General features: G+C 34.8%; 1 protein-coding gene across 1 annotated transcript; it reads right to left on the bottom strand.

The window, feature by feature from the left end:
• Window positions 1–3,977: 3,977 nt before the first annotated feature.
• On the bottom strand, window positions 3,978–12,504 carry LOC137628179 (uro-adherence factor A-like). The gene is made up of 11 exons (XM_068359406.1): window positions 11,936–12,504; window positions 11,537–11,767; window positions 10,178–11,422; window positions 9,817–10,038; window positions 9,193–9,408; window positions 6,864–9,062; window positions 6,506–6,730; window positions 5,547–6,359; window positions 5,212–5,433; window positions 4,447–4,893; window positions 3,978–4,308 (listed from the first exon to the last, which is right to left on the bottom strand). Exons 1-11 carry the CDS (start codon window positions 12,302–12,304, stop codon window positions 4,066–4,068), a joined length of 6,432 nt encoding a protein of 2,143 aa, XP_068215507.1. The 5' UTR covers window positions 12,305–12,504; the 3' UTR covers window positions 3,978–4,065.
• Between the last annotated feature and the right edge of the window lie 8,409 nt (window positions 12,505–20,913).

Below are 20,913 nucleotides of genomic sequence, written 5' to 3'. Positions count from 1 at the left end.
AAGACTTATGTCAGCCTGTTCAACATGAAAATATTTCCTGCAAGTTTTAACTTTTGAAATTCCACTGATTCAACCACCCGATTAGGAAAAACATTCCACAACTTGGTTACAGCTGGAATAAAACTTGTAGAATACTGTGTAGTATTGAGCCTAATGATGGAGAAGGCCTGACTGTTGGAAATAACTGCACGCCTAGTTTTACGAACAGGATGGAACTGTCTAGGAAGATTTGAATGTAAATGATGATGAGAATTATGAAAAATCTTATGTAAGATGCATAATGAACTAATTGAACAACAGTGCCAAAGATTAATATCTAAATCAAGAATAAGAAATTTAATAGACCGTAAGTTCCTGTCCAACAAATTAAGATGAGAATCAGCAGCTGAAGACCATACTGGAAAAAAAATACTCGAAACAATATAGAATGAAAGAATTAAAACACTTCTTCAGAATAGATTGATCACTGAAAATTTTTTGTGCAACTGAAGAAGACAGAGACTTAAGGTGTTTTTCAAAAGTGAATTTGCTGTCAGTAATCACTCCTAGAATTTTAAAAGTTATACAAAGTTAAAGAAAATTATCAATGGTGAGATATGGATGTTTAGGAGCCACGGTCCTTGACCTACTTACAATCAGACTTTGAGTTTGTTATGATTCAACTTCCTACCCTATAATTTGCACCATGCACTAATTTTAGCTAGATCTCTATTCATGGATTCAACAACCCCAGATCTACATTCAGGAGATGGAATTGATGCAATTAGAGTAGCATCGTCTGGATATGCAACAAGTTTGTTTTCTAGGCCAAACCACATGTCATGTGTATGTAGTATGAAAAGTAATGGGCCAAGAATACTACCCTGTGGAACACCATATATCACATTCCTATACTCACTATGGTGACCAATAATAACAACTTTGAGATCTATTGCTTAAAGATTCAATAATAATGCTAAGAAACGACCCACCCACTCCCAACTATTTGAGTTTGAAAACAATGGCCTCATGATTAACATGGTCAAAGGCAGCACTAAAATCAAGGCCAATCATACGAACTTCTAGACCACAATCAAGGGATATCTGCGCTGCATTGGAGATTGTAAGAACAGCATCAGATGCTCCAAGGCCTCTACGAAAACCAAATTGCCAACTAGGGAACAGATTATTACCTTCAGAAAACCTATTAAGACATTTTGCTAGAAGATCAAAAACCTTAGATAATATGGTAGTTATGGAAATTGGGGGATAATCAGTTGGACTTGAGCCACCACAAATACATACATTTACATAATGGAGTAACATTACCATTTCTCCAACAAGTGCTAAAAGTTCCTCTTCTTGCTAATTTGCGCAAAATAACAGATAACTATGGCGCTAAGAAATCTGTAGTCTTTATAAAAAAACAAAGGACACCTCCATAAGCATGAAGGTCCTTCAACAGAACTTTAATTTCACGAGATCGAAAAGCTAAACTAGTCAGTTTAGCCTCAGGAAAACAGGAATGAGGAAGTTAGAGTTCCTCATTCCTCTTTTTACTGTAGTGCTGACCCTGTTGTCCCTTTGAATGAGAATCTTGTCAACATAATTGATAGGTATATCCCTTCTCGTGTGCTAAGATACCGAGTGAAGGACAAACCCTGGTTTAATGGTGATTGTATACGTGCTTATTTGGAGAAGCAAGAAGCCTATCATATTTGGAAAGGTAACAGATCAGATTTGACTTAGAATAACTATACTCTGCTTAGAGCTTTTGCTCAGTTTATGCTTCAACTGAAAATGAATACAATTTAACCATAAAAAAACCCTATCTGGTACAACCCAGGAATATAAGGGGTGGACTACCCTTAAATCTGCACTCTTTGGTGTAGAAGCAACAGCTCCTCCTTTACTTAAACCAGATGGCTCTGTCACTCACTGTCCAAAGGAAAAGGCAACCCTTTAGTCCGATGTGTTTGACAGTAAACAGACTAATGAGAAACATAATCTTCCTCATTCTTGTTTTCCTGTAGCTAAACGAAGTAGTTTAGCTTTTTTATCTCGTGAAATTAAAACTCTGTTGATGGACCTTGATGCTTATGGATATCTAGACCCAAATGATATTTACCTATATTTATTGTAAAGACTGCAGATTTCTTAGCTCCAAAGTTATCTGTTATTTTGCACAAGTTAGCAAGAAGAGGAGCTCTTAGCTCATGTTGGAGAAGGGGTAATGTTACTCCACTATGTGAATGTGTTGGTGTTAGCTCAAGTCCAACTGATTACTGCCCAATTTCCATAACTACCATATTATTTAAAGTTTTTGAACGTCTTCTGGTAAAACGTCTTAATATGTTTGCTGAAGGTATTCATCTGTTCCCTAGTTTGCAATTTGGTTTTCGTAAAGGCCTTGGAGCAAGTGATGCCCTTCTTACAGCCCTTGATTATGGTCAGGAAGTTCGTATGATTGGCTTTGATTTTAGTGCTGCCTTTGACCATGTTAATCATGAGGCACTTGTTTTCAAACTCAAACAGTTGGGAGTGGGTGGGTCGTTTTTTAACATCATTATTGAATTTTTAAGTAATAGATCGCAAAGAGTTGTTGTTGAAGAGCACCATAGTGAGGATAGGAATATGGTATCTGGTGTTTCTTAGGGTAGTGTTCTTGGCCCATTACTTTTCATACTATATATACATGACATGTTATTTGGCCTAAAAAACAAGCTTGTTGCATATGCAGATGATGCTACACTCTTTGCTTCAATTCCATCTCTTGAATGTATATCTGGGATTGCTGAATCCCTTAATGGAGAACTAGCTAAAATTGGTGCATGGTGCAAATTTGGGTCATGAAGTTGTATCCTAACAAAACTTAAAAGTATGATTGTAAGTAGGTCAAGGACAGTGGCTCCTCAACATCGAGATCTCAGCATTGATAATGATTTTTTAACTCTCTATGACTTATGATATTAGGTGTGATTCCCGACAGCAAATTTACCTTTGAGAAGCACGTTAGGTCTGTGTCTTTTTCAGTCGCATAAAACATTGGCTTATTGAGAGAGTCTTTTAAGATTTCTTTGATCAATCTATTCTGAAGAAGTGTTCTCTTATTTGGTCTTCAGCTGCTCATTCTCATCTTAATTTATTGGACAGGAACTTACGGTCTATAAAATTTCTTATTCCTGAACTAGATATTAATCTCTGGCACTGCCGTTCAACTAGCTCGTTATTTATGTTGCATAAGATTTTTCATAATTCTAATCATCCTTTACATTTAGATCTTCTTGGACAGTTCCATCCTGTTCGTAATACTAGGCATGTAGTTAATTCTAATAGTCAGGATTCTCCATCATGAGGCTCAATACTGCACAATATTCTACAAGTTTTATTCCAGCTTTGACTAAGTTGTGAAATGATCTTCCTAATCAGGTAGTTGAATCAGTAGAACTTCAAAAGTTCAAAGTTGCAGCGAATATTTTTATGTTGAACAGACTAACTTAAGTCTTTTTATAGTTTATATATGACATATCTGTTTTGATGTTACTGTTTTGAAAATATTTTATTGTTAATTTATTCGCCTATCTATTTATTTCCTTATATCCTTTCCTCACTGGGCTATTTTTCCCTATTAGAGCCCTTGGGCTTTTAGTATCTTGCTTTTCCAGCGAGGGTTGTAGCTAAGCTAATAATAATAATAGTGTTATACAAAAGAAGCTTTGAATGATGCAAGAATATTTTTATGTCATTCAATCTTTTCAATCCTTCAATTACCCTTTCAGTAACTTTGTATTGGTTATTTTGAAAAGAATATATATTAAATATGGTCAATCATTTTCACTCTCTATATCAGGACCTAAAAGGATGTCATGTGAATCATTATGCATGGATTTTGCGAAGATTTGCGATTTTCTGTAACTCAGTCTTTTAGAAACAGGGATTGAAGAAAAATTTGGTTGAAATATCTTTTTATATGAGAAATTTATTGATATCTGAAAAAAATGTATTATTTATGAATAAAAAATAAAGATATAATAACACTCTTGTTGAAAACGTTTAGCCTAAGAATGAAGGTCAATTTTTATGCTGTTAGTCTCTCTGTACACCAATTCGCTTGGAAAAGTCGACAAATAGAACTCCGTCTGAAGATAGAGTAGCTGTTGCTTCAATGAAGTCAGTTGTTTGTGGAAGAGAAAAGGCTCTCTTGAAAGACTGAAGTGACGATGAAGAGGTATCTGTCTTCTCTACCTGCCCTTCTATCACAAGTTCTTTCTTATCGACTACATAAACCACAATTGACTCTTCAGAGAGGTTTGCTACATCCAGCACCACCTGTTGGGTTAGAACAGCAGAATATGTTGAATAATTCAGTGACTGTTGTGTTCAAATTCATTATTTCAGGAAATCATGGTAATGGTTATTAGGTTTATTACTTTCACCAAAAAAGAAAATATTTGAACAATTTCTCACCTTATAGCTGTGGTGGTCTTCTTGAGTATGGAATGCCTGGTTTTCCAAGTTTGGATTCTGGTCTCTTAAGCAATGGTATGTCTCGATGTCACTTGCATTTTCACAATTCTGGTCGACTGTACTCATTAGAACCTTATTCAATGCTGTCTGGAAAAGAGTATGGACCTCGTGGAAGAAAGAATCGTGGAAGAAGAGTCCCCTTTTAGTGAATGGAAGAAGTCTGACATTAGCATAATAGGTTTCTAGGGTAGAAGCACCCGTAGCTTCACTTGACTCCTCCCATCTTGCAACATCCGAAACACTTTTGCAGTTTCTTCCTCCTTCGGATGTAATGATAAAGCCTTTGGACTGGATGAAGTTTGGGTCCCTATTAAGTGTTTGGGTAAGGGTACTGACTTTCCTGACTTCATCTTGACTCAAAGACCTTTCAACACCACTTGACTGATTCTGTAAAGTAAAGAAAAGGAACAGTTGACTTAAAATTTTATATTTGACTTTTTGAATTGATATGATAGTAAGAGCAAAATATTTATTTGCGCATGGAATTCAAACATATAAATGATCAGAGTAATAAATAAACATTTGATATGTGTTAAATTTCCTATAATTCTTATATCCATTGAATAATGGAATATAATTTAAAATGGTTTTTATACAAGAATATTATTGTATTTCGATTACGAAATCTGGATCATTGAACGTTTTATGTTGAACTATTTCATCATTGGTATACACAAGTTTTTTATTTTTTTTTATTTTACTAACCTTTTTAAGGAATGTGATTGCCAGAATGCCATCAGATGACATTCCACTGAAGCCTGATTCCACATCAATAGTAGAGGGTAATTCAAATCTTTGTGAAAAGGATTTCAAATGTTGACCTTCTTCGTTGGTTAAGAAAGCCCATTCTATTACCACTTCCTTTTGTTCCTTGACTTTTATATCGATATGTGTCTTCTTTGTGTAGATACCGACATCTAAGATGATCTGAAGACAGATTGAGAACAAAAAATTAGAGATTTTTACTAAAGAAAAGAGAGATAAGTTTTAAAATGCACAATCAAACGAACTGGGAAACGATTCACTGCATGAACACCTACCATGTAGTATTGTTCATCTTCTGCGAAAGTTGATATTCTTTCTTCATTACACTCAGCTGCTGGTCTAAGATTCTTAAAGTCTGTGTGTGCATCAGTTTCAGAAGAAAAATGTCCTGCATTGGACGTCAACTCCCTAACTGGCCGTGCAAAATGAAGACGAGCTCTGTCAAAGAATGTATCCTCACCGAAGAGTCCCTTTTCTTCAACATGTATTGAGATGCAGTTATCGGTGTATGGCATTTGCATGGTGCCATTTTTGACTGCAGGGAGGACTGACTTGAATGCAGATTGATTCTCAAAAATGCCAAGTGAAATAACATTTTCTAAAGACGAAATCACATCCTTTTTCTGCCTCATAATCTTTGAATTTTCATTTGCATCATTATCTTTGCAACGGTCAATGTGATAATCATGATGAATTTCATGCTTTATGTTATTGGAAGATGTAAGATTTACACTTTCTTTTCCCTTTTGTCCACTACCCACTTCATAATGATGGTGAGCATCATCTGAAGAACAGCTTACTTCCATGAACTTATTGTGATCTCTTGACAAAGATTCTTGTTCTCCAGTCAATCCATTTCCTGTAGTAATGATCTGGTCTGTTAATGCTTGTATATCAGAAGAACAATATATATCTTCATCTTGATTAGATACGGTGAGATTCCTGCCATTAAAATCAAAGGGGTTGGAGGCTCCCTCCCAAGTGAGCTTTACTCTTTCCTCAACGTTGTGAGATTCCTTATCTTTCTCAGAGTTCTCAGTAAAGCAAACTTCGTCTGAATTCTTTACTTGTAGAGCATCTAATAAGACCTGTGTCGGGGTAATACAAAACAATTTTTATTTTGAAATGCATCTTAGTAATGTTATTGTAACATCGTATACATCTATGAATAGTTGTGTATTTTCAATATTACTAAAATCATTGTACATAAAAAAGTGGAAATTATTTCACTAACCTTTTTATTGAAGGTAATCGCAAGAATTCCGTCGGTAGAAAGTCCACAAATACCTGATTCCATCTCCAAGCCAGTAGGTATGTCGAAGGTTCTGTAACAGTCTTTTAGATGGTCAAGTTCACCGTCGTTGTTCATTACTGAAGAACATTTGACTAATATTTTATTATCACTAAGTACTTCAATCTCTATTTCATTCTCTAGATACGATATGACATCTACGAACATCTGAAAAAAGTAAAGGAAAGATGTATTAATTGAATTTATTTTTTTGAATTATGTTTTTTTCAGGAAATTAAAAGAAATCATACATAATTTTCAAAAACAGATTTTTTTTTTTATTAGATAAATGGATTCTTACCGTGTATTTATATTCGTCTTCTAAAGAAGTGACTATTTCGTTTTCTTGATCCTCCAGAAGGCAAATGATTCTTTTATTGACATCACCGCTAACGGAAGTAGAAGTTCCCTCGTGAATGGAAACGTTTTCCCCCTTTTGGAAATGAAGGCGAGCACTCTCGTAGAAAGTATCAACATCAAATGAGCCCTTTTTAATAACTTTCAGTGAGGTGCATTTGTTATTGTAAAGAAATGCATTGGTTTTGTCAGTTGGCGTGAAACTTTTTTGCAATTCTTGTTGATTAATCTTGAATGAAGTAGATGACCTCTCTGAAATGTCAGTGTCGTGTTCTGATACTTCTTTTACTGTTATATTCGCTGTATTTTTATTGATGTGAGTTTGTGGGTGAAAGTAACCATGTTCTGTTTGCTCATCCGTAGAATTTTCGTTGAACCCAACATCTTTGTTAGCTTTTGTATCTTTGTTCCAGACAGAGTAAGTGTTATCTTTAGAATCAATTAACCTTACATCTGAGGTATCCTCTGATTCTTCTTCTAGGACAAGTTTGGTGAATGCCACATCTCTATTAGCATCTGATTGTTCCTCTTGGACATCTTCAATGAATAAAATTTCCTCGTTAGCCTCTAATTCTTGCTTCCAATCTGATTCTAGTTTGTCTTTAGAATTAGTGACCACAATATCTGTGTCAGTGTCTGATTCTTCGTGTATGACAGCTATGATGGACCCAACATCTCTCATGGCAACTGATTCATCCTTGGAGACAGATTCAAGCTTATCATAAGAATCAGTGAATCGTGTTTTTGTATTAGCCTCTGATTTTTCCTTTATCGCAGGTTTGATAGACATAACATATATGTTAGCCTGTGACTCATCGTTGTGGACATAGGAGTGATTATCTTTAGAACTAGTGAAGCATTTATATCTGTTGGCTTCTAATTGGTTCTCTAGGGCAGCGTCGATGGACCCCTCATATCTACTAGCCTCCAATTCTTGCATGCAGACAGATTTTTGCATGTCTTTAGAATTGGTGACACCAATATATGTGTCCGCCTCTGATTCTTCGTCTATGACAGCTTTGATGGACCCAACATCTCCCTTGGCAACTGATTTATTCTTCGAGACACATTCAAGCATATCTTTAGAATCATTGAACCCTGTATGTGCTTTAGCCTGTTCTTCTTTTACGACAGCTTCGATAAACACGACATCTCTGTTAGCCTTTGATTCATCGTTCTTGACAGAGGAGTGATTATCTTGAGAACTGGTGAAGCATTTATATCTGTTGGCTTCTGATTCATTCTCTAGGGCAGTGTCGTTGGACGCCTCATATCTACTAGCCCCCACTTCTTGCTTCCAGGCAGATTCTTGCATGTCTTTAGAATTGGTGACCCCAACATCTGTGTCCAGGTCTGATTCTTTGTCTGTGACAGCTTCAATGGACCTAACATCTCTCTCGGCAAAGGATTCTTCCTTCGAGACAGATTCAAGCTTATCTTTAGAGTCAGTGAACCCTGTATGTGTGTTAGCCTCAGATTCTTCTTTTTCAGCAGCTTCGATGAACATGACATCTCTGTTAGGCTGTGATTCAACCTTCTGGACTGAGAATTGATTTTCTTCAGAACTGTTGTTGATTTTATATCTGTTGGCTTCTGATTCATTCTTTAGGGGAGTGTCGATGAACCCCTCATATCTACAAGCCTCCAATTCTTGCTTCCAGACAGATTCTCGACTGTCTTTAGTATTGGTGACCACAATATCTGTGTTAGCCTCTGATTCTTCGTCTACGACAGCTTCGTTGGACCCAACATCTATCTTGGCAACTGATTCGTCCTTTGAGACAGATTCAAGATTATCCTTAGAATCAGTGAACCTTGTATGTGTGTTAACCTCTGTGTCTTCTTTAACGGCAGCTTCGGTGACCACGACACCTTTGTTATCTTGTGATTCATTCTTCTGGACAGAGGATTGATTATCCTTAGAAGTGATAAACCTTTTATCTCTGTTAGCTTCTGATTCATTTTGTAAGACAGCTTTGATGGACCCCTCATATCTGTTAGTGTGTGATTCTTCCTTCCAATCCTTGTTGAGCATATCTCTTGAATTTAGTAACCTTGCATCATTCTCTCCTGATGATGGGGTCACAGTTTTGAAATTTTTTGCTTGCGCTGGTGACTTTCCTTTTATATTTATTGATAGATTCTGTAAGGAAAAAAATAATAGCACTGTGAATTAATTTGAGATGTAAAGCTATTTATTAACTCAATATAGAAAAATTGAATTATTGTGAGGTTGAACCACCCATGTTAGTAATTTCTTCATTGATTCTTACCTCTGAAATAGCAAGAGAAGCCTTCGAAGTCAATCCATTCCCATAACGTCCAGACATAACATCAATTGAAGATGCTTGATCGTTATCAGTTAAAGGAAGCTCCATTTGTTTTTGACTTTCTTGTAGTAGACCGTTGACATTTTGTATTTTATTCACATTGTCTACAGTCTCTGGGTCCTCATTACGAGGTTCGTTAGCTTTGCTCTGTGGACAACTCTGAAAGAATAGTTTTAACATAAGGGTAAAATTTTTATAGATATATATATATATATATATATATATATATATATATATATATATATATATATATATGTATGTATATATATTTATATATATATGTATATATATATTTATATATATATACATATGTATATTTATACTTATATATGTATGTGTGTGTTTTATAAATGCATATATAACATGTCTTTCTGCTTTGTTATTGATATAATATGGTCATTGTTACTTTTTGATACTTGGCTTTAGTGGAAAAATGTTGGAAATCAATATTTGTTAAGCTTCTCCATAAGGAATTGATAAACATCAAATGTGTACCTTTCATATCTATATGACCTAAACACTAAATATTAACTGACACTTGAAGACTTTCCACTATAAATAGCTTACCTCTTTATTGGTGGTGATCATAAGAAATCCATCAGAAGAGATAGAAGCGGAGGCAGATTCAACTGAAAATCCTTCCTGAAGAAGGAATGTTTTTGAAAAGTCCTTTTTATTTTGATGCTGCCTCTTCGTATGTGAGCGTTGGCCATCAATGCGTATTTCTTTTCCGTTCACTATGGAAACAGTTATGCTCTGTTCCATTAAGCCGAAGACGTCAACAACAAACTGCAAAGAAATGATTTAAGAGTAAAACATTTGCTGTTTCTAATTCTAGAAATACACTATATTACTGCATTGCAATATTGAAAATATTTCATTGTTTTAAGAAAGTTTCAGTTATATAGGAAAGAAATCTTAATTTTACCTTCAAACTTGAATTTTCTTCTTGAGTTAAGGAGAGAAAATTACATTCTGTAGCATTATCCTCCTGGTATCTTCTGTATTGCGTTATTAAGTCGCCGTTTTCAGACAGCATACTATTTTTGGACAGAATTTCTTCAAGGGTAGAGGTAACTGATTGTCTCATAGAAAAGAAAGTGGATTCTTCCAGAAAACTACCCTTCTTCACGATCCCTAGGTGAACAGATGACTTTAAGTTTGGTGACTGTGTCGTATCACCATGAGGAAAATGTTTAGTTTCCATCTCTGGCAATTGGTGTGAAGTTTCAGTAGCTGGGTTTTCATCATTAGATTTGGTCTTTTCTTGTGTTTCTTTACATTCATTATCAGACATGAAATGCTGTTTACCTGTTAGCGCTGAACTTTCTTGTTCTGACATCATTTTCTGTTTTATACATTTTGTATTGTTTAAATGAGTAGACTTAGTTATGCTGCTGAGATTTGAAGGCAGGTCATTATATTTGGCGTCACAACTTAGTGTTTGAGTCTTGATGGTTAGATCCAGTTCGTCATTTCTGTGGCCAAGAATGCAATGTTGCATTGTTTCTACGCGTTGATCAATGTCTTTTTTATTGGAAAACTGACACACATCTGGCTGTGACCCAATGCAATTAGTAACGGATTCTACCATCCTTCTTGATGCAACATTACCATTAGTAGATCTTTGTTGATAATGAGAATCTTCATCATTGAAGGAAACCTTCTTAGTATCAGAACTATCGTTTGATACTTTTATTTGTCTTTCTGAATAGTTTGCGGTATGATCGTCCTTTGATTCTTCCATCGTGATGGGAATGATGGTTTCCTTCACCTGTCTCTTTTCTCCTAAAGGACTCTGTGACAAGTAAGCCTTTGACTGGTTGCAGCTGGTAGTGAAGGAACAGTCCTTTTCAAGATATTCTGTCTTATTTTCGATCGATTTTTCTTCTCTGCTAACCCCCAATATGGAGCAATCTTTCATTTTTCTTAGAGTTTTTAGCTCTCCTTTTCTTGAAGTTATCAATTGGTCTTGTCCTATTGCTGATTCCAATGAACTTTGGCAGGAAATGTCTGAGGAGTTTCCAGTGGTTCTTACTGATGAATGGGCCTTTTGTATGTCGATGACTTTACATTTCTGACCATTGTTATCGTTAATGTTGTCGATGATATTTAGTCTTCTATGTCGATTACTTTCCATCCCACAAATGTCAGAGTGTGTATCAGTGTTTGCCTGGGGAAGATGTTAGAGTATAAGTATTTAAAAGAATAATTATATGATAGTCTAAAAACACAAAATAAATATATTTCAATATCTTTAACCCTGAATAAAGAATCCAATACTAACTTTTGGTGGCATTGTAATAGTGAGGATGCCATCAGAAGATAAGGTGGCGGAGACAGCATCCCAAGTGACATTTTCTGGCAAAGAGAACTGATAATGGAAGTTTCTTGGAGAATGACGACAGTTTCTTATTGCCTTTCCTTCATCCTTTGATCCTTCAACAACGACAAACTTCTCGCCAGTAATTCTTATTTTGACATCCTTTAACTTGAGCTCACATATATTCATCATAACCTGTAAAGACAAAAATATATTATAAGGTATTGTTATATCCACATAAGTGAATGGCATTATGAATTTGCAAAATATTATTATTTTGATTATCGAAATTGATTGAGATCCGGTTTCTTTTAACTACATTATTTGAAGAATTAGCAAGACATAAACATTTAGATATCTTACCTCATAATCGCCGTTTTCTCTAACAACTGCAGCGAATTTGTTATCTTTCATTTTTGTGTTGGATGAAGATTCTGTTTGAGGTGTGAGTCGTTTATTGAGACTGGTTTCAGTCTGTAACCAGGTGTCATTGCTGTCTTTTGCGTCGTCCCAATCAGCCAAGCAACTTCTGAATTCGCGAAGGAAACTTTTTCTGGCGTTTTCGAAGAAAGTGTTGTCGAGTGATATATCTGGAAAATCGAAGTGAAGGGATGTATCCCAGTGTCCACTTGACCCTTGTCTGCAACCACTGATGTGTCCCATTTTTGAAGATGAGGAGGAAGATGCAGAAGAAGCCACTGAGTAAGAGTTAATTTCATGGACGGGCGCCATTTTTGGTTATGAACTTTTGTTGTATTAGCTTTTTTCTTTGTAATATAATCTTTATTCGGAATGAATAGTAGGAAGGATGTGAGACCTTTGATCCCCGAACTGTTCGTAACTAACACTTATCGATGATTTAGTTGTTTTGATTTAACATACTCGGCGATGCTTTATGTTTTGTGGCCCTACACTTATTGATGCTTCTTCGGTTGTGGTTGCACTGATAATGATGGCTCAGGCGTGTTCTTTCTTTTATATATCTGTTAAACTTGTTGACCAATGTGACGTGTCCTCTGCGTCAGCCATCTACTTCGGCTGAAGGCTTGAGTTCAGTGCCAAGGATTCTTGGCATCCTTCAGGAAGTTACTCCTTCCAAATACTCTTATGTCTAGATATAGATTTTTTCCATTGAAATACATTTATCGATGTATTCAAATTTTATAATACCCTTTTTGTTGTGAAAAATCAGTCTTTTTATTAAAGTTTTTTTTTAAAGTGTGTGTGTGTGTGTGTATGTGTATGTGTGTATTGATTTATATATAATATATACACACACACACACACATATATATATATATATATATATATATATATATATATATATATATATATATATTATATATACATATATATGGGTATGTAGCTACTTGAAATACATATAAAAAATGAAGATTCTTCAGAGAAACTCCATACATACTTCATGATAGCTTTCCTGTCATTTAACTATAGTTTCCATACGTATCAATAACAGTTTTTCAAATGTTTTCTTTACTAAAATTTAAGAACGAATTGCTATTGTACTGTTTTTTGTGGTTTTGTGAACTGACGTTTGTTAAGCAACGTGGTTTTTTCTTGGGAAGGTTTCGAAACTAAGTGATTTTATACCTGGTTTTGGTATCAGAACGAAAATCGTTTGAAAAAAATACATTAGTTTGATACTAAAGGTTCACCACATTCAAGGAATAATTGTATAATAATACGATTTTGGACTTTCACTTATACTCCCCAAACAAGATTTTAATCCTATCTTTATTTATTAGTATAAAACGTGAGTTAATTCAGTTACTTGACAAAATAATCATCGATGTTACTTTATTTTCTTGGAGCTATTAGTACAAAGGCTTTATTTTTTCTGTATATAAGAGTATTTTTTAATTTTTATTAAAAGTAATCTATGTATGCCAAGTACACTCTAAGCATAGCAAAACTTGTAGTTGTTTTGATTACATTATTAAAACAACATATTTACCCATTTTTTTTTTTTTTGTTATCAAAAAATATTGATTAGCAATATGGTTGTCAAATGGAAGTATAACAATTATTACATTTTAAATGTCAAAGTAATTTTAGTTATGTCGGCAAAGACCCTAAACGTATAATCTTAATCTTACTATTATATCAAAACGTTGTTTATGCCTAAGAAAATAAAGAATTACAAACCTCATAATTTGGTTTTATTTGAAAAAAAAATATTACTTTGACCATGAAAAATTCATGAAATATACTGAAAACTATAAGACGTTAGTTAATGAGCAATGTTAATCATTTTGCTAAATTCTAACTATTTTCAAACAGTAGTCGTAATCGTAAGATATCACAAATGCGAACTGAGTTATAATGAAATCTATGTTTAGTTTTCTGCGGACACCAGCAAATGCTAAAGAATGCCAATTACTTGGCACTAGACGTCAGTTCAAAGGGAAAAGTAGCCAGCTGATGTGGCAATTTCGTCACATTGGTCAAGGGTTTTGGCATATATATATATAAATTATATATATATACACACACACACACACACACACACACACACACACACATATATATATATATATATATATATATATATATATATATATATATATATATATTCCTTTCTGAAGGTGGGTACCTTAAGATGGTGAAAAGGTTAACCCCAGACAGAGTTCTCATGTCTGAAGCCTTTTTCCTAAGACCAACAATCGAAGTATTCACTATGTCCAAGACGATTTTAACATTCCAAAGAGGGATTTTTAATAGAATAAAAAATGAATCACACAGAATGACTCCTTTCATAAAATCAACATTTACTCAGAGGCTTCTTCTATGTCATCATATTAAAAGATGGGAAACATCTGTGATTGGAGAAAAGAGTCTTGTGAACACTGGGATACATTCTATTTTTTTTAGTGCAGGATAGAATGACAATAAGAAATTTTACCTGCTGGAGCAAAGTGATGACGACAGAATTGATACTTTTGCAGAGAATGAACAATATTACATGGTAAGTTTGATTTTAGAGGATTAGTATTATTAGAAATAATCACCCAGTAGTCTTTAAATATGGAAATCTTCATAACCGCGTCTATAAAATACTCTCTTAGGTCTTTCCTGATATTTAGTTGTCAGTGTTGGTGGATTCGTTACTGTAAATGAATCGATTAAGCCAATATCTTTATTTTTCGCCATCTTTAGATCATCTTAGATGTCAGCATCTACACAGAATTTCTAAATCGGGTTAAAAGTCCTGTACGAAAGGATTAGTTTATAAAATGCACATCTTTGTCAAATGATGCTGGGCGTGAAAATGCGAAATTAATTTCTAAGAAATTTGACTAATTTTATGGATATTGATATGGAGTCAGGTTTCAGTAGAACCTTCTTAGATGATATTCTTACAGAAAAGAAATGTGTTTAAAACAATTTTACTTTTATCAACATCATTTAACACTCATCGAGACGAGCAAATCATTATTGAAAGGTTGTTATCTCCTATTCATCTAGTTACTGATGGTTAGCCTTGCAAGGATAATAGGATTTAAGCATATTTTCAATGTATGCTAATACAAAAACCAATATTTATTCAATGGCTACATTATATTGAAGCAAAGAATAAAAGCAAATCTAATTTGGCATGTAGGAAACAAAGGCGCGCCTAGAGTGTGAGCTGATGACATCACGCAATGTTCCTGCCAAAGTTTCGACCCAAATTGGTATCTTACTTAACTGGACAACACACGACGATAATGCAGTGTATTTTTAGGAGGATGCGAAAAAAAAAGACAGATAAAATGTCATTCATTTTAAGAAGTTCCTGGTCAAATGTTTCAGCCTCCAGGAGTTGAGTCCTTTTTCATTTAAAAAAAAATACCATCCTAATTTAGAGTAATTTTTAGCTCAATTACCGAAGCAGGTCTGCTGTGCACTGTCTTTCATCATTTTATATGCAGTTGCTTGTATACTGAGGGCTTTCATACATTTTCTTTTTTAACCAGAATGCTAATATATTTCAATTGTTGCAGAAGTTCATCTTAATTATTTGTATTAAAGGCTTTTATATATTTCTCTGAATATGTAGAAATGGGGGAAGAAAGAAGATATTTACTTCAGTGGTTCTTTGTAACCCATCTAGGATATCGAGGTTTACCCTTGCCAACTGACACCTGTATAACATATCTGTTTTGATGTTTCTGTTTTAAAATATTTTATTGTTAATTTTTTCTCATATTGTTTATTTATTTCCTTATTTCCTTTCCTCACTGAGCTATTTTTCCCTTTTGGAGCTATTGGGCGTATAGCAACTTGTTGTCCAATAGGGTTGTAGCTTGTCTAGTAATGATAATAATATGGATTCTTTTATGGCAGGAAATTTTAACGTAGGTATCATCAGATGTTGTCATTGGATAGGACGCAGTGCTTTCAAATTAGGATAGTTTCAGTATAGCAAAAAAAAAAAAAAAATGTCCGAGAGAAAAGAAATGATTAAATATCAGCGAGAGCTTTAACAAAAATAGAATTTTGATGAATGAGATAAATACAGATTAAATCTTAGATTAATAGATGAACACGGAAAATTGGTATCGTTTGAGAATGCAGCTTAACATTCGGGTAGCAGGTTGGCCAGGGCACCAGACACCTGTTGAAATACTAAAGCTAAAGAGTTATTGTATCGTTTGACTAACCTGATAGTAATACTTTGGATCCCTCTATATGGTTAGGGTTTTTTTCTTTGCCTACACATACACCGAATAATCTGGGATATTTTTTTACACATTCTCGTCTCTCCTCATACACCAGACAACACCGAGATTACTACAATTCTTTTTCGCTCAAGGGGCTAATTACTGAACTCTAATGGTTCAGTGCCTACTTTCTTCTTGGTGAGGGTAGAAGAGAGACTGTAACTATGGTAAGCAGCTCTTTTAGGAGGACACTCCAAAATCAAACCATTGTTCTCTAGTGTTTGATAGTTACCATGGTCTTCCACTGTCTTGGGCTAGAGTTCTCTTCCTTGAGGGTACACTCGAGGACACTATTTTTTTCATCTTTTGTTTTCTTGTTTTTTGTTTTTTTTAATGGTGTGTTGGGCAGGCTTATTAGAAGGGCCATGGTTGCCTGGTGGTGTATCAAGAGGTTGTCTTTTCCTTATCTGTTTCTTTTTCTTTTCAAAACCATTCTTACTGTCCTCCCTTCAATTGAAGTGGCTATCCTGGAAGGTATTTAGCCTTGCATTATGTATCGGTTCCGCTTGTTGACTAGTTTTTCCAATCTTTTTTTCTATAATATTTGGGTTTCATCAATCACTTTATTTATATTTCCCTAAAGTAGTTTGTTTTTGGTATCACTCTTCTTAATTTAATCGTTAAGTATGATATATCTTGTTTATTACCATTAATTCTTAGGAGACATTGAGCGAAATCCGGAACGAATGTGTCCTAGAGTTCGTCAATGTCATGAACTGTATTGCAATATTCGTGGTCTTCATGCAATCATTCAAGACCTTACAGTTGCGTCCAGACAGTATGATATTCTTTTGTGCTTAGAAACATTGGTTTCTAATATGAGGCATTCATCTGTGCTCCCTATAACTGGTTTCAAGAAGGCAATAATTTTGAAACGGGATGCCTTCCCTAGGGCCAAGGAAATGGTGGTATATATGACAGATTACTCCGCTTCTCATAAGTCCTGCTATGGATATGGATATTATGAGATTCAGGTAATAAGAGCTTGTGGCAGGCATAACAACTTCTATTTGTGTTCGATCTATCGGAATCCAGACATGGATGGTTCTGTCTTTGATTGTCTTCTTCCCATTTTGGCTAAGATACAAGAAGATGATAGAAAGGCTTCTTTTGTCTTTGATTTTTATTTCAATGCTCACCATAGGGAGTGGTTAAATTCTGTTTCTCCTACCGATCGCCATTGCTTAAGAGCTTTAGACTTTGTCTCTGAATCAGGCTGTGAGCAGATCATAAGTGAAGCTACTCACAGGTCTGGTAACTGCTTGGACCTCGCATAAACCGACTCCCCTGTCATTATAACAAGTAAGGTTGGTTTTCTAGTTGGGACATTTGATCATGCCTTGATTTCATTAGAAGTGAAGACTGAGCAGCCTGTCCCTGATGTATCGTACTCATGTAAGAGTTATATGAAACCTCCAGCCAACTCGAATGTGATTTTGCGTGATTTTTTGGGGCTTGTATTGGTCGCAGTTGAATAGTAGTGTTGAACCTGTTGTCGTTTTGAATGAGAATCTAGTCAACATAATTGATAGACGTATCCCTTCTCGTATGGTAAGATACTGATTGAAGGACAAACCCTGGTTCAATGGTGATTGTAGAAGTAAGGGGGCTATCATCTTTGGAAAGGTAACAGATAAGAGCTTTTGCTCAGAGCTTATGCTTCAACTGAAAAGGAATATAATAAAAGAAACCCTTTCTGGTACAAGTAAGGAACATAAGTGGTGAACTACCCGTAAATCTGTACTATTTGGTGTAGATGCAACAGTTTCACCTTTACCTAAACGAAATGGCTCTTTCACTCACTGTCCAAAGGGAAAGGCAACACTTTTGGCTGATGTGTTTGACAGTAACCAGATGTAATGAGAAACTTGATATTCCTCATTCCTTTTTTCTTGCGGCTAAATTAAGTAGTTTAGCTTCTTGATCATGTGAAATTAAAGCTTTTTTGAGGGACCTTGATGCTCATGGATGTGTAGACCCAAATGGTATTTTTCTTTCGTTTCTTATAAAGACTGCAGATTTCTTAGCTCCAAAGTTATCTGTTATTTTGCGCCAGTTAGCAAGAAGAGTACCTTTTAGCACTTGTTGGAGATTGGGTAATGTTACTCCAATATGTGAATGTGTTTGTTGTAGCACAAGGCCAACTGATTACTGCCAAATTTTCACAACTTCCGTATTATTTAACGTTTTTGAGCGTCTTTTGGCAAAATGTCCTAATAGGTTTCCCGAAGGTAAAATATATCTTCCCTGGTTTCCAATTTGGTTTTCGTAAAGGCCTTGGAGCGTGTGATGCCTATCGTAAAATCTCCGATGCTGTACAGAAATCCCTTGATTGTGGTTAGGAAGTTCGTATGATTAGCCTTGATTTTAGTGCTGCCTTTGACCATGATGCCCTTGTATTCGAACTCATAGCATCATTATTGAATTTTTAAGTAATAGATCGTAGAGAGTTGTTGTTGATGGGCACCATAGTGAGTATAGGAATGTGATATCTGGTGTTCCTCAGGGTAGTGTTCTTGGCCCATTACTTTTCACACTATATCCCTTAATAGAGATCTAACTAAACTTTGTGTAAATTATGGGGCATGAAGTTGAATCCTAACAAAACTCAAAGTATGATTGTAAGTAGGTCAAGGACAGTGGCTACTCAACATCCAGATCTCAGCATTGATTATGATTGTTTAACTCTGTATGACTCTTTTAAAATTTTAGGTGTGGTTGTCGACAGAAAATTTACTTTTGAGAAACCAATTAGGTCTGTCTTTTTCAATTGCACAAAAAATTGGCTTATTGAGAAGGTCTTTTAAGATTTTCGGTGATCAATCTGTTTTGAATTTCATTCTACCTTGTTTCAAGTATTCTTGTCTGGTCTTCAGCTGCTAATTCTCATCTTAATTTGTTGAACAGGAACTTACCGTTTATTAAATTTCTTATTCCTGATCTAGATATTAATATCAGGCTCCATCGTTCAATTAGTTTGCTATGCTTGTTGCATAAGATTTTTCATAATTCTGATCATCCTTTACATTCACATTTTCCCGGACAGTTCCATCTTGTTCGTAACACTGGGCATGCAGTTAATTCTAATAGTCAGGCGTTCTCCTTCGTGTGGCTAATACTGCACAGTATTCTAGAAGTTTTATTCCAACTGTGACCAAGTTGTGGAATGATCTTCCTAATTGAGTAGTTTAATCGGTAGAACTTCAAAAGTTAAAAGTTGCAGTAAATGTTTTTATGTTGAACAGGCTGACATAAGTCATTTTAGTTCATTTATGACATACCTGTTTTGATGTTATAACTGTTTTTAAAATATTTGATTGTTAATCTTTTCTCAAATCGTTTATATATTTCCTTATTTCCTTGTCTCACTGGGCTATTTTTCCCTATTGGAGCGCTTGTTCTTGTAGCATCTTGCTTTCCCAACTAGTTTTGTAGCTTGGCTAATAATAATGATAAAGTAGGTCAAGGAAAGTGGCTCCTCAACATCCGGATCTCAGCATTAATAATGTTTCTTTAACTTTGTATGAATCTTTTAAAAGTTTGGTTGTGATTCTCGACATCAAATTTACTTTTGAGAAACACATTAGGTGTGTGTCTTCTTCAGTGGCACAAAATTTTTTTTTTAAGTAAGTCTTAAGACTTTTGGTGATCAGTCTATCCTGAATAAGTGATTTAATATTTTGATTCTACTTTGTTTCGAGTATTATTCTACTGTCTGGTCACCAGCTGCTGATTCTCATCTTAATTCGCTGGACAGGAACTTACGGTGTACTAAATTTCTCATTCCTGATCTAAATATTAATCTCTGGCACCGTCATTCAATTACAGTGTAGTTCATTATGCATGTTGCATAAGATTTTTTATGATTCTGACCATCCTTTACATTTAGATCTTCCTGGACAGTTCCAGCTTGTTCGTAATACTAGGCATGCAGTTAATTCTAATAGACAGGCCTTCTCCATCATGAGACTCAATACTACACAGTACTCTAGAAGTTTTATTCCAGCTGTGACCAAGTTGTGGAATGATCTTCCTAATCGAGTTGTTGAATCAGGAGAACTTCAAAAGTTCAAATTTACAGCTAATGTTATGTTGAACAGGCTTAGTAATATAAGTCCTTTTTAAACTTATATATAAATATCTATTTTAATATCGTAAGTGTTTTTAAAATATTTTGTTTTAATTGTTCGTAACTTTTTATATCGTTTATTTATTTTCTTATTTCCTTTCCTCACTGGGCTATTTTTAGCTTTTGGAGCCCTTGGGATGGTAACATCTTGCTTTTCCAACTAGGGTTGGAGCTTGGCTAGTAATAATAATAATAATAATAATATAGAGAAGCAGCTTTGAACGTTGCAAGAATATTTATATGGCATTCAATATTTTCAATCCTTCAATTTCCCTTTCAGTAACTTTGTATTGGTTATTTCGAAAAGAATATGTATTAAATATGCACAATCATTTTCACTTTCTATATCAGGACCTAAAAGGATGTCACGTGAATCATTATGCGTGTATTTTGCGATTAGCGATTTTCTGTAAATCAACTTCAACACTCAGTCTTTTAGAAACAGGGATGGAAGAAAACTCTAGATGAAAATAATTTTTATATTAGAAAAT

The sequence above is a fragment of the Palaemon carinicauda genome, chromosome 2 (assembly GCF_036898095.1).
Source record: "Palaemon carinicauda isolate YSFRI2023 chromosome 2, ASM3689809v2, whole genome shotgun sequence".
NCBI classification, from domain to species: domain Eukaryota; kingdom Metazoa; phylum Arthropoda; class Malacostraca; order Decapoda; family Palaemonidae; genus Palaemon; species Palaemon carinicauda.
Note: the sequence above shows the minus strand (reverse complement) of the source record. Positions and strands in the feature narration are given on the sequence as shown.